The 17,492-nt window shown below is 44.8% G+C and overlaps 1 protein-coding gene across 5 annotated transcripts in view; it reads right to left on the reverse strand.

The window, feature by feature from the left end:
• SORL1 (sortilin related receptor 1) overlaps nt 1-17,492 on the reverse strand; it is a 105,230-nt gene that overhangs the window by 55,290 nt on the left and 32,448 nt on the right. For all 5 annotated transcript variants that reach the window (XM_050921924.1, XM_050921921.1, XM_050921920.1 and 2 more), the window contains exons 7-16: nt 15,601-15,702; nt 14,044-14,213; nt 13,225-13,417; nt 11,047-11,164; nt 10,406-10,479; nt 7,441-7,529; nt 4,473-4,651; nt 2,168-2,354; nt 649-777; nt 191-276 (exon numbers count right to left, since the gene is read on the reverse strand). In XM_050921924.1, the coding sequence (XP_050777881.1) occupies nt 191-276; nt 649-777; nt 2,168-2,354; nt 4,473-4,651; nt 7,441-7,529; nt 10,406-10,479; nt 11,047-11,164; nt 13,225-13,417; nt 14,044-14,213; nt 15,601-15,702 (1,327 nt within the window). The remainder of the gene's footprint in view (nt 1-190; nt 277-648; nt 778-2,167; nt 2,355-4,472; nt 4,652-7,440; nt 7,530-10,405; nt 10,480-11,046; nt 11,165-13,224; nt 13,418-14,043; nt 14,214-15,600; nt 15,703-17,492) is intronic.

Below are 17,492 nucleotides of genomic sequence, written 5' to 3' on the forward strand. Positions count from 1 at the left end.
ACTATGTAAGGGACCCAAGAGGAAGAAACGATGTTTTACATGCTCAGATATTTCAGCTGCCGTTCCATTACCTTTCTCAGATTTCTGAGAGCCTCACGGGAACTTGTGGAGAGTTCCTAAACAGACAGCCAAAGGAACACAGCCTTTGCTAGGAAGCCACCAGTGCGGCAGTGCTCCCACGGAGACTTACCTGCTAGAGGGCAGGGCACCAGCTCCCCTTCTAGCCGCGATTCAATGTCTCCTCCTGAACAGGTGTCACCAGAGATCTTGCGGTAGCTGGAATGTATATACACACACACATTCATTTCTTAAAGGAAAAAGCTAGCACACTCTCATGTGCAACCAGTGCAACCAACTGGTTCTCACAGGATTTAGAATTCAGGGCGTCATTAAACTACATTATATTGTGTACTCCATGGGTGCATTCCCCTTAATTGTTTATTAATTTGATCCTTCTTTTGATACCATTCAAATAAATTTCATAGACTTAGACTGTAAACTCCTTGGGTTAGGAACCCTCTTTTTGTTCTGTGTTCGTACAGCACCTAGCACCATGGGATCTGACTTGGAGGCCCAAGGAGCTACAGTAATGCAAATACATAATAATAATTTGAAAAGTCAAGTTTCTTGCCCATGTGCAGTACGTACCCTCTAGTTTTTCTATAAGACGAGCCAACAGGACAAGGCACAGGTGGGGAATATGGTTTCCCAGCAAATTCAGGATCAGGGACACAAACTTCCAATGATAAGTCATCACTCAGTTTAAAACCAAAATCACTGAGGGTAGAGGAGGGGAAAAAGGAATTGCTATCATGTTATATTGCTATTTTCATGTATTCTTTGCAACAGTTTTAGAAACACAAAGTTTTTTGGAAGACCATTAATTGTAACATTCATATTAATAGAAATGTTTTGAAATCAGACAGCAGCTGGTATCGAAAAACCTCAAAACATTTTACATGTATTAAGTAATTAAGCCTCACAATAACCAATACATTAGGGCATGGGTGCCAGCACTGGACTGAGACTCTGGATACCCAACTCTGCCACAGGATTACTGGGTTACGTTGAGCAAGTCCCTGTGCCTCAGTTTCCCATCTGTACAATGGGGATACGGTAGAACCTCAAAGTTACATACACCAGAGTGAGGAACTGACCAGTCCACCACACACCTCATTTGGAATCTGAAGTACGCAATCAGGCAGCAGCAGAGACCCCATCCACCCAAAAAAGCAAATCCAGTAGAGTACTGTGATAAACATAAACTACTAAAAAAAATGGAAAGCAGCGTTTTTCTTCTTCATAGTAAAATTTCAAAGCTGTATTAAGTCAATGATCAGTTGTAAACTTTTGAAATAACTATAACGTTTTGTTCAGAGTTATGAACAACTTCCATTCCCGAGGTATTTGTAACTCCAAGGTTCTACTGTAATGATGTTTACCTCCTTTGCGATCTATGGATAAAGAGTGCTAGATAAAAGTATTATTGTTAGATTATCCTAATTTTACAGAGGGGTAAACCGAGGCACAGTCTGGTCAAGTGATCGGTCCAAGGTTAGACAATGAGTTAATTGCAAAACCAGAAAACAATCCTGCAGTCCTTTATTCCTCTTCTGACCAGCTGTAACCAAATTCATCATTATTCCTTATTTAGGTGCCTAACAGGGAGCAGAACTCTATAAAAATCTGGCCTCTACCCAACAATTCACACATTAACGAATAACCTTTACATGTGATTGTCAAAGCAAAGCTCCTTTATCTTGACAGCTGTTTAGTTTCACTGAAGTCTAAATTAAAAATAAAATTACACAGCAGTGCCAATCACATCCCTCTGGTTAAATGGTCTCTTAGCTTTTCTATAGTAGCTCTCTGTCTTTGGAAATCATCCTCATCCATTTTAAGGGAAAAGTGATCAGGTAATAATACTTTGCTTTTCTACTGCACCTTTCAGAGTCTCTCAAAGTGCTTCAAAGACATGAATTAAACGTCTTACCTCCTATTAATGAAAGGATGTTTTCAGTCTCTTTAGTCTGCTCTTTGCTATACAAATAGGCCATAGTTACAAAGAGATAAATAAATTGGATCTCCTTGTTCGCTCACTGTTGTTAGTTACTGATATTCATAACTGAATAACAACCCAGACTAAAGGGAATTAATTGGTACTTACCATTCAAAGTCTTCTCTCGTACATGAGCAGTTGGAGACCATAACTGGTCTATCAAAATCTTCCCCATTGAAGCAAGTCGCATGAGGAGTTCTCCTTTTGAAAACTGTCTTATGCCCCAGTAAACATTCATTACCTCGCTCGTCGGAGGGTGACCACAGTTTGTAATCGTTTTCTGTGCAAGGGACGCCTATGAGAAATGATATGCTTGGGTTAAATAAAAAAAAACTCACCATGACCTACATACCCAAGTCTTGAGATTTAAAAAGAGGGGGTCTGATTTTCCTCTGTTCTTGTACCGGGAGTCATCCTTTAGCCCTGTGCAGAATGGATGCAAGCTGCCGGGGACCTGAACATGTTAACCATCTCTGGAAGCCAGTTGCTCTGCTAGCATTTTGCTCTTTGCACAGCTGCCAATAACCATACAAGGGGCAAAGCTGTGGAGAATCAGGCCTAGTGTTTTGTCTTTTCAGGAGCCTGTGTTATATCATATGAACATGCACATTCCCTGCAGCTTCTATCCCAAGAACAGCATCTTGGGCTAACCTCACTGATCCCCACATGCTGCTCCCCTCTCTCTGGGGAGCTGAGATTTCACAATATAAAGGGCTCCCAGAAGCCCATGCAGGGGATATGAGCATACTTTGTGTGCTGAAGAGCAGGCTCTTAACCAGGGATTTATGGACTGGAAGATCTATTGCTACATGGATTTTCTGAGGCTTTGTCCTACAGAGCAGGCATGCAGGGGGGAGGCACAATTTCCAGGTCTCAGTGCTCCAGTGGCACTCTGCAGTTTGCAGTGAAATTCCTCTCCACCATGCCCTGCCGAGTTCCTCAGATTCCAAGCCCAGTTTACAGGCCAGATGCGGAGGGAAAAGAGTTGCATGTTAATATCTTTTATGCCTTGGGTTTAAAAGGGGGAATTGGCTAGCTCCAAGGCTTGCCAATGCAACCTTTCCACTTCCTCCACATTAACTGCTCAGTTCTGGACAAAGTTGGCAGTGGCTGAAATCTTCTTATGGAGCCAGTTTTCCCCCTCTTTCACACCAGAGGGAATCAGGGGTAGCTCCATAGGAATCGGTGGAGTAGGACCCACATGCCCAAAACAAATAGAAAAAGAGACACTATACCAATTCAAGGCACACAGCATAGGGAAGAGGAGAGACGTTCGGTGACAGAAGGCAATAAACGACTCCAAAGCAATGATAGCGCATTTGCGACGACTTACTTAAATGAAGTCAATCTGATCCCCAAACAGATCCATTTATAACAAAATATCAAGGGAATCAGTTATAACTTTTAGTCAGGCAAATTCCTCTGCCAAGTGTAACCGTTCTTTGATTAAACTGCTGCTGCGCAATCAGAGCAGAAATTGGTTATAAAACATTCATTAGCCTGGCTTTCAGAAGTAGGTTGTTGGGGTGTTTTGTTGTTTTCCCTTTTTAAAATCCTTCAATTATCTGAGAGGAGATTTTAGCTAGAGAGGAAAATGTCCTTGGCTGGCATTTCCATCTAAATACTCCGTGAATGGGTATTAAGGGACACAGAACCTGAGGAAGAGGTCCAGTGTCACTGAAGTTCCTGGCATCTGAAGGTGAGCCTCTCTTCGGGTACGTCTACTGCAATGAAAGACCAGTGTCATGGGCTGCGGCTGGCCTGGGTCAGCCGACTCAGACGTACGGAACTATAAAACTTCAGTGTAGACTTTCAGGCTTGGCCTGAAACCTGGGATTTGAGACCCCACAAAGGAGGGGTGGGTCTCAGAGCCCAGGCTCTAGCCCAAGCCCAAATGTCTACACTGCTATTTTTAGCCTTGCAGCCCAAGCCCCATGAGCCCAAGTCAACTGACCCAGGCTCTGACACTTGGTGCCAAGGGGTTTTATTGCAGTGTAGACATACCCATAGGCTCTGAGCCTGCAAAAAGGACCGCGTGGGTGCAGCCCTCGAGCTTTGCAGAGCCCTGCTGAAGAATTGACTTGCTTTTCAATGAGACTTGGGCTCCTAAGTTATTTTGAAAACAGGACTAAAGCTCCTAAGTGAGTTAGGTGCTTGTGAAAATGTTATCAGAGCACTCAGATGTAGGCTGTTCTTCCTTTTTCTCCCTCTCCACAGATAAGCGACGAAAGCCCATGAGTACATGAACTTTTAAAGGCTCTACTTTTCCCCAAATTAATATTCACTGGGGGAAGTTGCAGGGATCTGCTGCTTTTCAAGGAATGGATACCTGTGTTTGAAAAGCAAGGGGCTGGGATAAACAGACACCGTACGTGCAAAGCTCAATGCCACAAGAGTACGCCAGGTCCCTTACCGAGCACGTCAGTGGTGTTGATCTGCAGTATCAGCCAGCTGTGGCCGTTCTCTTTATAGGAGCCGAAGATGGTGAACACGGTGCTCTTCTCCCCTGGCTCAGTGAGAAGCCCATACACGAATACCGGTTTCTCTGAGAAAGTGAACGTTTTCCAGGTCTCCCCTTCATTTGTGCTGTACCTAGAGGGGAAGAGTAAAGGACAAAACCAGGTACTTTCAAAACCTTACTATAGCCATGGTCATGACTAATAACACTTGGCTTTTCCATCTGTAGATCTCAAAGTGCTTTACAAAGGAAGAGCAGTGTCATTAGTCCCCTTCTGCAGGTAGGGAAACTGAGGCACAAAGCGATGTGACTTGCTCAAGGTCAGTGATAGAGCCAGGATTAGAAGCCAGACTTCCTGATTCCAAGTCTACTGGACCACACTCATCACAAAGCAGAAACAAGCAGCTACATAATTTATCTGGATGATAGCTGGTTTTTATAGATACACATGCACATGGATGTTACAGGACAGTGACAGCTGCCTGCAACTATGTGGCTTGAAATTCTGTCAATAACACAAGCGAAAGCTCGTGAGAGTCTGTGCACAAAAGGAAGAATGTGGCAGAAGCTGATCTGTAGATGGTAGTTGGTTTCCCAACACCATAGATGTGAACCAGAACATATGAAAATTCCCTGCAGGGCTCCCTGACCTTTTTCAGAGAGACTGACCCCGAAGCTGCCAAGGGACATTGGTATGAGGCAGCACATGTGCTTCCTTGACACAACAGTGATGCTCATATTGTAGACTAAGTTTTGGGCCTTAGTTTTTGGATGCCAAAGCTACGTCAGAGGGGATGCGCCCTTTCAATGTACATCTCTGTAGCCTATTTAACTTTTGTAGAAATCCATGGTCTTAGTCGTGTTGAAACCTCTCCTGTATAAAATTTAAATTAAGCTCTTAAGTTAGTTCACTTTTAGAACAGCTGAGAGAAGCAGCTCTTCCAGTGAAAAAAGGGGGGGAAAAAGGGAGAAATTAAGCCAAAGCATTTAATGGCATTCGGGGAAAAAATAGGCTAGTCTTCTCCCATGTCTCTTTGCAGTTATCCAAAACGGTGGGCTATAAACTGATTCTGCAAACTGTTATGCAAGCAAGTAGCCCATGCTCATGCTAGCTGCCCCCAAGGGCTTCTGACAGACCACGCACACACATGAGCAAATGCTTGCAGGATCAGTCCCTATGCTGGTAAAGCAAGCAAAGTAATTACATGCTCAATGACCCACTTGAAGCTAATTACCCCAGACCTATAAAGCTGCAAGAAAGAATCCAACCATTGACATTAAGTGCGTTCTAACAGCATTGCTGGGCAGTGTGTGAATCTGGTGGGGGAGCGCATAAGGCAATAAACATAGTTGCCATTTCCTGAAAATTGGCTGAAATGCTATTTTAAACGTCAGAACCACTGGCCGATGATCCAGCTGATGCGGACAGAATCCCAGGACAGGGGCAGGGCTTAGTCAGAGGCCACGAGGAACGGAAAAGGAAAGGAGAGGAGGCTGTGACAGAGGCAGCAAGGATACAAAGGAATCCCATCATGAAAATAAATGCTATCTCACCAGGCCTCATCTAGGAGGCTGCACACCAATGTACGCTGTAGACGTTTACTGGAGAAGGAGATGATGTGATGGACTAGTGTACGCCTAAACCCAGCACTGGGTGCCAGGGACTCTCCTATTTTTCTTTTTTTTCATAAGTAGCCCATGGAACTCATTGCCACAAGCAATAATTAAGGCCAATAGCCTAGTGGGATTAAACAAAGAAAAGAATCAGATAGTTACATGGACAATAGGAAAATTCAGTTATATTAGGCAGGGGATATAAGCCTTCATACTTCAGGGAATAAACTAACCACTAAGTGACAGGGTTAGGAAGAAACTTCCCCTCTGGGTGAAACGTCTCTCTAATCACAAGGGAGCCATGCTGACTAGGCCAAATGTTTGCTGCTTGTTCACATGGACCAATGAGAGATTTGAATCGTGCATTATATTTTGCCAGGGCTCCAAATACCTTGGGATGTAGCATTCAAGGAGTAATGGTCAGGACAGGTAGGATGCTGCAGGAAGAAAGCCTGAAGCATAGTTGCCACCACTGTCAACGCTGGGTGTTAAATATTTGGGGTCTCAGGTACCCACGTAAAGGGGAGGGGAGACTGGGATTGTACAGAGGAGAAAACTGGGAATGTGTAAGATCAAAATAATTTTTTAAAAATGCTTTCCTCGGTTCTATCGTAACATATAGCTCCGTCCCTGAGAAGCTGGGGATGTGTGTTTAACTCCTAAAATAATATATATCCCAGTCCAAAGTGCAGCATTGCTACAAACCCCCATACACATTCCAGTTCTATTGTCTGGGGGCTGACCCGCCCCTGCGTTGCAACAGCATACCTCCACTGAATTCAATGGAATTGCCCTATCGCAAAATGGAAGGAGGTACTTGGGGTTAAAGCACTGGGCTAGAGTTCAGGTGACTGTGGTTCAATTTCTGGCTCTGCCACAGATCTCCTGCAGGACACTTAATCGCTCAGTGCCTCAGTTTCCCATCTGTAAAACAGGGATAGTGCAACCTCACCTTGTAGAGGTTGTGAGGATAAAGCCCACAGTGTTGGTCATGCACGCAGACACTATGCCTATAGGGTCCATATAAGCACCAAGACAAAGAGAGAACAGTGAAGAATAAGGCACAGAGCGACCACTGTGCACAGACTGATATCTTGTATACCTCAGCCTATTCCTGTTCCAGTAGTGAGAAGTTTCTTTACCGTTTTTAGAAAGGGGCAGGGGAGAGGGTGATGGATCATGGATAGGTTAAGGGTAAAATCAAGGGGCCACTTGCTATTCTATTGTTTTCGTTGGCTTACGTCTCTTGGGAAGTCATCTGCTTCTGTCAGGCAGGTTGAAAGAAAACTCATCCACCCCAGTAACTTACTTGAGCTGGTCTGTCTCTGTGCCCTGCGTTATTGCGACAAGAATGCCACCATGGTCACCCCAAGTGTAGTAATGGGGGCCAGACAGTGCCTGCGAAAAGAAACATGGACACAGGGAGCTTAATGAGAGAATGCCGAGGTGGCTTGGATGTGCAGTTATAAAGCATCATATGAACCATAACATATAACCATAAAGACTCTCATTCATCATTAAGTGTATTCATCCCATGTGGAAGTCCAACTGAAGCTTTGCTGAATCAGGGCTGAAATCCTTGCTATGAAACACGCTCTATAACAACTGGGTGTCTAAACCACGCTGACTTTCAGGTCTCCTGGGCTGCAGCAACAGAAACTCAAGTGTTTACAGGCTGTGGTCTGGGGTCAACTGAGAGCATAGAATCCTAGAAGTATAGGACTGGAGGGGACCTCAAGAGGTCATCTAATCCAATGGTTCTGAACCAGGAGTCCGGGGCCCCCTGGGAGGCCACCAAAATAGACCAGAGAGCAGGGCCAGTGTTAGACTCACTGAGGCCCGGGGCTGAAGCCAAAACCTAAGCCCCACCACCCTGAGCTGAAGCCAAAGTCCAAGCAACTTAGCTTTGCGGGGCCCAGACAATTTCCCTGCTTGCTATCCCCTAATGTCAGCCCTGGTTTTTAATCAACTGGATACGCAGAAAAAGAGTTCTTGTGGCTCAGGTGGGCTGTGGAGTTTTTATAGCATGTTGTGGGGGCCTCAGAGAGAAGAAGGTTGAGAACCCCTGATATAGTCCAGTACCCTGCATTCATGGCAGGACTAAATATTATCTAGACCACAGCAGAGTTACTCTGAATTTGCACAGCTGAAACCAAGAGCGGAATAGGACCCTGGACCCTTATTCTCCTCTCACTTAAACTGGTGAAAATCAGGAATAACTTCACCAAAGTGAGAGGAGTCGCCCCCTGAATCTAGAGCAGTTTGTTGTGTTTGCAAACCTTGCGGTGAGCTGAGTGGAGACTGGTTGGTTTCCCAGGATTTCAGCCAATTTTGTGTTCGAGTCTGTGAGGTTTCTTCAATACTAAGAAGCCAAAGGGTGCTTGGAAACCACATGTTAAAAGATCCAACAGCCAGTTCACACATCCATCATGAGAAGCAGCACTGTCGTGCGTCAGACCCACCCGCAGCTCTGTTTTGAAACAATATCAGCATTCTACAGACCACTGCGCTTTCCAGGCTGGAGCAGATGATTTTCACACAGCTGCTTGCCAAAACCGGGAGGCAGAAACTGAGGTCACTCTGCCCAGTTGCAAACTCAAAAATGCTCAGTCATTTCCCTTCTGCTCCCCTCTTTGCACAAAGAGGAAGATTTAAACAATCCCACTGAGTAACTCAGAAGCCAGGGTTTTGTGAACTGATGCTCCCTCTCTTACCCATCACATTTTTACCTTGTATTTCTACACGGAGCCCTCCTTGTGCAAGGTCAAGTCAGAACAGGAATTGCCTGTGGCTGTCTTGCTTTTTAAGATCAAACACTTCCATGTCACCCCAGAAGTTCCTATGTGAAGAAACACGGCTCCCCCATTGCCTTTCCTAGGCTGACTCTTTGATATGTACATGCTTTCAAGGACAGGGGTTCTTTGGACAAGGTTGTATCTCGGCAGTAACAAAAACAGTGGCGTATTCCCACTGCTGCCCAAACGTTAACCAAACCGCACAGCATTTACTGGGAGGAAAAGGAGGCCGCTTTATTCACAGGATTAAACAGTTTACAGATGTTGAAACACCATATTACACTAACAGCAAAATGTACAGACAGACCACAAACCATGCCACAGACCAGAACACCCAGTTAGTAAAGAACACTCAACACCCGTAAACTGAGAACAACGTCTCATTCCACTGGAAGATGCCAAGGGGCTTCTCAGCCACTCAGACAGGCAGAAAACACTGGGTTTTCTCTGAGTTTTGTCTGCATTTTAAGAGGGCAACACTCAAACATAGAAGACATATAAACAGGTACATCGAAGGCTTTAATCCAACATGTCTGATGCCTCTGAAAATCCAGATGAAAACAGCATTAAGCACAAGAGGAAAGTAAACATTATTCTCGCTTCCCCGGGTCCCCTGAATTCAGCAATCCTCAGTGATGCCCCAGTATGTGCTGCTATTATTATTTCCATTACAATAGCACCTAGAAGTGCCAACTGACATCAGGGCTCCACTGCGCTAGGTACTGCCCCAAAGATTTGCAATCTAGAGAGACAAGAAAAACAGAGGAAATGATACTGTCTCTCTCTGCAGATGGGGACTGAAGTTTAATCTCTCTTGACTAAGTGACTTGCCCGAGTTTGCAAGTAAGGAGTCTGTAGCAGAGCTAAGAACTGAATGCAGATCTCTTCAGTTGGAGTGCATTGCCTTTAACACAAGGTCAAACTTCCTAACCACCCACTCTGACTGATGGTCCAGCTGCATCATGCTGGTCTTGATAATACAGCCACAGAAGGCTCTAGCTGTATGTTGTGCCAGATTTTAACTTTATATTGCTTAGTTTTGCCAATTTTTAATTAATAAATGATGTTTTGCATACCTATGGCATATGTGAACATCTATGTACACAGGTATCTTTAACACACTTGGAAAATGTCTTGCAGAACCGTGCAATACAGAATAGAAAACTGGTGCTTTCTACTGTTCCAAGCCTTTCTATGGATGAAATAACACATACTGTAGCATCTGTCAGAGTAAGTAGGACCAGGAAACATTGGTTGTACGCTCAAAGTCCTTTTTAATTCCATTTCTAGGGTATTCAGCACATTTCAATGAAAGCTACTTGGTTTGTGCTTGGGGGTGTGAATTAAGGATGTGTCAGTCATCTTTAATACATAATGTACTGTATATAATAGTTACAGACAAATATAGCAATGCTTGCCCCATAGAGATGCCTTCTTGGCTAAACCGCCATACAAGTTCAATGCAATTGGTATCCTTACCTCTCTCCACCTTGCTCCTGCACTGCTTGAAACATACACGTTCGTTTTGCTTGCCATGTTCTTGCCAACCGAGCCTAAGAAATCAGAGCATCATTTTTCCTGATATTTCTTAGTGGGTTTCTTAAAACAAACTCAGCCCCCTCTGAGCTATTTTTTTAATTTGTAATCAAGAGTTTTTTTTGAGGAGTTAATTTTTCATACTATCTATGAGTTACTTTAAATAAGAAGTTTTAAAAGATGATTACAGGCTTTAAAAGCAAGCAGGAAAACTACATCAAGATAAGTACGGCCAGATGAAATCAGCTCTGTTTGAAATGTTCAATAGAGCGAGCCTTCTGCAATAAAACAGTGAGTCAGATATTAGTCCCTGTATGCTTTAAAAACGCCTTCATTTTGAGAGAGGCAGGAACAGAGTACAAAGCGTGTAATGGGTTTCTACCTCCAGCAAGAAGGTGGTGAAATCTATATGTAGTAATAATTGTATAAGGAGTGCTGAGGACAAAGGATTGCAAAATTCATATTTTAATGGATTTTTGTAACAAAAAATGTATTTAATAGACATAATGGCTCCATCCTGCAACACACTGAGCACCCGCAAGTCAACAGGAACTCACAGGATCAGGCTCTCGAGAAAAATATACCTGTGGCAATGATCAGTCCTGGAGCAGATTCTTTGGAGAGAATGGGCATCCTACGCAACTGGAAGTTAAGCAGCTGACTCAGTCGCTGGGCCAGATGAAGAGAGCAGCCCTTTGAAAACTGGAATAGAAAAAACACACTATGCCACTTGCTATTGTAAAAGGCATTCAATGTGCCATGATCCCATGTGAGCATCTCAAAATGCTTCCCAAACCTTTGTGAATTCAACCTTCCAACACCCCTATAAGGTAGAGAAGAAACCTTGGTAACCTCTCAGCTGGACTACAGCAATGTGATGTACCTGTGCATAAAGCCTTCAGCGTTTAAGAAACTCCAACTGGCACAGCCCGCTGCAGTGTGTCACCTCAGCAACAGAAGGTACCATGAGCACATCACACCTGCCTCCGCTCCCTACACTGAGCTCCCACAGATTATCGAATCAAGTTCACGGTCTTGGTCCTTGAAGGCACGCAATGGCCTGGGCCCAGGATAGCTAAAGAACCCACTAAGGATCCAGCATGAAGACCACAGTGGAAATTTTTGATCCTCTGGCAAAATGGAAATCTCATCAGTAAGGGTAAAGCTTGTCTGTACAGAAGAGAGAGCTGGCCCAAGACTGTGCAATGAACTCCCTTGGGAACAAAGGATCATCACAAACCTCTGTGCCTCAGTTTCCCCATCTAGAAGAAGAAGAAGAATGCTTCTCTTCCTCACAGGGGTGTTGTGAGGATAAATTCACAGGTCTACGTGAGGCACTAGGATACTACAAAGACACCACCATCGAAAAGCCGAGAAACAAATAAGATTATATGATATAAAATCTGCCTACAGTGAACTCTTACAATGAAATTCCTTTTGCAGGGGATGTGTCCTCGTTTTTTTTTCAGTGTTCTGCAAAATGCAACTAAATGTATCATTTATTTTTTCTGAATAATAAAAAAATAAAATAAAAGGGACCTCCACTGTAATCTTTACAACGTCCAGAAAAACAGTGACCTTCAAAACTTTCATTAAAAGCTACATTTGGAAGGAAAAAAATCCTGAAGAACACGAGGGAAAAAACTCCCAGCACTGTAATAAAAAAGACACTAATAGACATGCAGAAAGTGTTTTATTGTCCAGATTAATCTGCTTAACGTTTAAGAGACTTTCACAATACGAAGGCCTTTTAAATATGTCATGCTTGTTCAGTGCATCAAGCCACTTCCCTACGACAGGTCCTTGAGCCTGGCCCCCAACACCCCTGTAAGGTAGAGAAGAAACCTTGGTAACCTCTCAGCTGGACTACAGCAATGTGATGTACCTGCACATAAAGCCTTCAGCATTTAAGTGCTAGACTTGGCACTGAAGCTGGCAGGGGAGCAGGGCTTGTGGTCTCTGATAAGACAACGTACATCCACAGGCGGGATCCACAAAGATAAGGCACTCCTTAAACCCTCTTACCCCATGCTAAGCAAAACCGAGCCCTGTATTTTTAGCATCTGTGTGATTTGATATTGAGACAACAGATGGAATCCTGGCCCTATTGACGTCAATGGAAGTTTTGTCACTGACTTCAACAGGGCTGGGAGTTCACCCACAATGTCTTCAAACTGGTACTGCCTCAGATCCTTTCAACTGACTCCGTTGTAACTGGCATTTTCTCTCTTTACAGTAAACACAGAGAAGCTTCTTGAACAATCAAGGCTAACACTGGCCTCCTCTACCTAGCCGGCTAGGGAAACGAGTGGAAAGGCTTTCGCCCCAGTACGGACCCAGTGCTCCAGGATGATGCTGGGGGCTGCTGGAGGTGGCATCGCTCTGACTGCAACATAAAACCAAGGTCCTGTCTCCCAAGATCTTCTGATACTTTTAGTACTGTAGGATGCTTAACCCTGGTCTTCACCCTCTCTGTTTGTAATCTATTCCTTTTAAAATTATCATTCAACCACAGGCTGTACCACAGGGACTGGTGACTGGACACTTAATAAAACAGATAACATTTTCATTTTTGTCACCTTTCTTTTCCGTTTTATTCCTGCACTGATCCTTCCAAGGGAGCAAATAGTTAATGACTGATCCAACAATTCTTCCAAGGGAGCAAATGGTTAATGACTGACCCAACAACACTTCAAAGAGGAAGCAAGGAGGGTAAAAATGCTCCCTCCCTCCCCGAAACACTGGGTTTTACTCATTGTTACCTCGCAATCTATCTTTTCTCCATAACCCGTATATGCCGGAGCCTGCAGGAATTCCCAGGTTCCACCTTTGTCAAAGGTGATGACAGACCTCATGTTCTCTTCGCTGAACGAGCCGTTTATCAGGGTGGCGATGTACACTCCTCTCACGCCCTCGACACGGTGGAAGTCTGCAAAAGGCTCGTTGGCAAAATACCTGCAATGGAACGCACGTGTGGGTCATTTGGTTAATTGCAGTAAGTGCTGGGATTCTGGGGGAGAACACACTGGTACGTTCCACATCAGGGGCCTCTCTCCTCACAAAACTATCCAGTTCAAACAAAGCATGGAAAGCCAATTTACTGAACGAGAGTGACTAATTTACCTCTGTCAATACACTGAGCCCTTTCATCAAATGCTTCTACAGAGTCACCTCAAAGCCCCCAGTGAGAAGAAGCCCCAATCCCTCTGTACCTTCCTCATAGCCTAGGTTCTTCAGACTGCGACAGGGAGTAATGCTCCGCTCACTCATGCTGGTCTTATGCCATTAACACAATGGGGTTACACCTAAGGACCTGGTCTAAACATAGGAGTGGGAGACGGGAACTCCTGAGATCTAATCTCAGCTCTACTACTAACTTCTTCTGTGATCTTGGATGAACCACTTAACAACTCCACCTCCTCTGTAAAATGGGCATAATTCCTACCTTTTAGGGGAGTTGTGAGGTTAAATGCTCATAGCTGCTACTTATTATGTTGCATCCTCTCCCAGATGAACCCCATCTTGAGTTTCTCAAGCCACCCAGCCAGGGGAGTCCATCAAGCCGGCCCAGCCCTCCTTACCTGACCAGCGTATCACTGCCCGCCCCTCCAGGACTGTAGTACAGCACATTTTCTAAAGACAGAGAAAACTTCAGGCCTTCTGCTTCTGAGATGTAGAGGTTGGTGCGGTTGTTACTGTGGCTGACACACACGAACACCTGGTCCTCAGACGCATCCGCAATGTAGTATTCCTTAGGGGGCGGTCAACAACATTGATTCGCTCAGCCTATCCATCACTTACATAGACACATGCTGGGAGGTTTTCCTACCCTCCACTGTTTGTTGTTTCCTCTTAGGTGCCTAAAAATAAATCCTCCTCCCTCCACCAAAAACAGTTTTTCCACTTGGCAAACAAATTTCTCCCCTCTGCTTCTTGTACATGTGATCTCTCTCTCTCCTTCCACCTCCACCAAACCCCTCCTCAAAGTACAGTCTGTCCACAAAGAAGTCCAACAAATATTAGCATGGCAGCATTCTTAAAATTCATCATCCACCAAGCCATATCTGTACCTGGCCCATTTCTGTTCAGATCTGAACAAGGCCTCAAACATAGAACACACCCCGCTTATTTGCCGAGTGCTCTGCGTACACCTCAGCAAATATCACGAAGGCAGCAGGGCACTTGTCTGTACACTGCTGCTTTGGGAAGTGGCAGAATCAGCAGTGCCAGCCCATCTTTGGGTTTGCTGGGATAGTATCACAGGGGTCTTTGAAACCCTGATTGAGCCATTGCGCCCCTTCTGTGTGGCAGAGCGTGAAACATTCCAGACCAGACTGTTCTGTCAAAAGCACTGGCCCACGCTGAGCTTACACACACACTCTCAGGAGGCACAATCCTTGCCCAGCTTACCCCCCTACCCCCGAGGGGGACATGTGTACGCTGCACAGTCCTTTTCCAAAGTGCTGCAGGCTCAGCTCATCCCATCTGCTGCCAGCCAGCTCCACAGGCTGGTGTAGAAGGTGGGTGGGCCATGACACTACTCTATTACCTGTCTATTCTGTGACACTACTCTATTTGGGCTGGGACGTATCCACAATGGTGCTAGCAGGGAGCAGCCCCTATACCCCCCAGTTACCAGAGTTATTCTGACAGGCTCTTGCATGAGGGGCGAGAAGGCCCCCCACAGACAATGAGTTTCTGGGGCACAGCAATGCTGTCAGTATTTAGAATCCAACGGCCACTCCCCTCTAGATCACACTCATTTAAAAACCTCTGCCTAAAAAAATGGTCAGAACTATTTTTCTCGGCTCTCTCAGCCTCGATTCTGCAAACACGTATGCACAAGTAATTTTACTCTTGTCTGCAGCCCCACTGATATCAATAGGCATCATGCGCATGGGTAAAGTTACTCCTGTGTAAACAGCAGGATCATTGTGACACCTTGCTTCCATTCCATGCCAAACATGAGAAGGCCGAACTGTTTTGAACTAAGTATAGAATAAGACTACCTCTCCTACCAATCTAGCTACTGCAGCTACTAGTTAACGAGTAAAAATGCTATTCGGATCCTATACACAGCGAAGGTGCTTTTGGCTGAGGGAGGAAGAGGGAGATGCCATAAATCAACTCCATTTTACCTTTACTGGATGTCTCGTTACAAACTGCGCAGCTCGCATTGGTTTGCGGTTGAAGGAAACCCAGAGCTGGACTGAAGTTTGCTGCTGGCTGCCCAATAAATGCTATGAAGAGGAGGAAAAAATGTTAGGAATCTTTTTTTATTTCTAAATTCACAATTGCATATAAAACAGGTTAAAGACAGAGCAGATACAAATTAACAAACTCAACAGTAGAAAAAGCAAGCAAATACCTTACCCACTCTCCAAAAAAACCCACAACATAGTAACTTGATGGCTAGTTTGGATGAGATCCTGAGGTACTAGGATACTAAAAACACAAAAATGGCTTAACTGTTCCCTGTGATTGTGAAACCTGAAAACTGTATGCCCCCTATGCCAGCAGATGAGATCTTATTACTGATAACATAGCAACCTCTCTGCAATTTATTCATCTATTTGCCCCATATACTATCAGTGCTAACTAAGGAAACAGGAGCCTTGGAAATCACATAGATTGGATATATGGCCAAAAAACTAGCTTGAACCTGTTGGGGATTTCTCTGTCTTTTTGAGAAAGGAGAGTGAGATCCCTTTCAAATGCACAGCATTGAGCCTTTAGATTCTTCATTGTTCTGAGCACTCTTTTGGAAGCTGGAAACAACCCCACCTCTCAACTGATCAGCCAGGTTGTCAAAGGCTGATGTTTTCCTGCCATAGTTCTTCCAACCAGGCTGCATGAAATTAACATGTTTGTTTTTATTTATGTCCTTTGCAGAATAGCCTCAATGCTTTAATGTTGATATTTACTGTTTTAGGGATGAGTATTATGTTATAAAAATCATGGCCAAAATATCCAAACATGGGAGGTCTAAGTTAGTCACCTAAATTTGTATCTAGGCTCCAAAAGAAGTGACCTAATTTTCTGAGTTGCTAAATACCCACAATTCCCACTGAAATGTCAATGGTGCTCAGCACCCAGGCAATGAAGATGCCTGTAACCAGATGCATTAACCTCCCACTGAGCAAACGGGGCTGACCAATCACTGTGGGCCTAGGAGGCCACACCCCCCCCCCACACCCCACCCCGCTGCACATGCTCCAAGCAGAAGGGACAGATAAAAGGAGGCAGCCCAGCTCAGCTGGGGCTAGTGGATGAGGAACTGTTGACTCCTCAGGCTGTTGGGACCATGAAGCTGGATTATACTGCCGATGATCAGCTGACTGCAGAGTCTGACAGATGCTGAGTTACTGCCAGCCCAGGAGATAGCTGAGATGGGCTTTATGGTAGGAACTGACCCAGGGAATGTATTAGGAGCTGATGTTTGAACCCTTACTGAGGAATTTACTGGCTTCAGAAGGCCCTGGGTCCCAGAACCCAGTGCCCTAGAGTTCCCCTCCCCACAGCACTTACCACTAGGCATGGCTACTGGGGACTCCTGATTTAGACTGATTGTTCACTCTGCCCCGCACAGAGAGTCAGATCCCCAATTGCTTTTATTTGCTCCAGCCAGGAGGATCAGGGACTGCAGACTGACTGACTGCTCGGTCCTGCAAAGAGTTCTGAGCCCCTTGATCATGACTGTTTGACTCAAAGGCAATAAAAAAACCACTGATAACTGTGTGATGGGGTGTATCAATCCCACACTGGGCAAATGAGGGTGGCCCCACTTGACACATTGAGCCCTTGTTACAGTGCCTCACTATGGATTTAGGTGCCTAACTCAATGTTGCCAACTCACCCAATTTTATTGTAATTCTCACAATAGTTGTTTGACTTAAAGCCCCAGCTCCAGGAGTCATGGGACTATGTGACCCTCAACTTTTTTCCCCTAACCTTTATGGTTGCAGAGGAAAACTTGAAAAAGTGACCCAGTGAACCCTAAAGGCTAAAAATCCAGAAGGCAAACCAAAAA

This window comes from Gopherus flavomarginatus, chromosome 13 (assembly GCF_025201925.1).
Source record: "Gopherus flavomarginatus isolate rGopFla2 chromosome 13, rGopFla2.mat.asm, whole genome shotgun sequence".
Lineage (NCBI taxonomy): Eukaryota > Metazoa > Chordata > Testudines > Testudinidae > Gopherus > Gopherus flavomarginatus.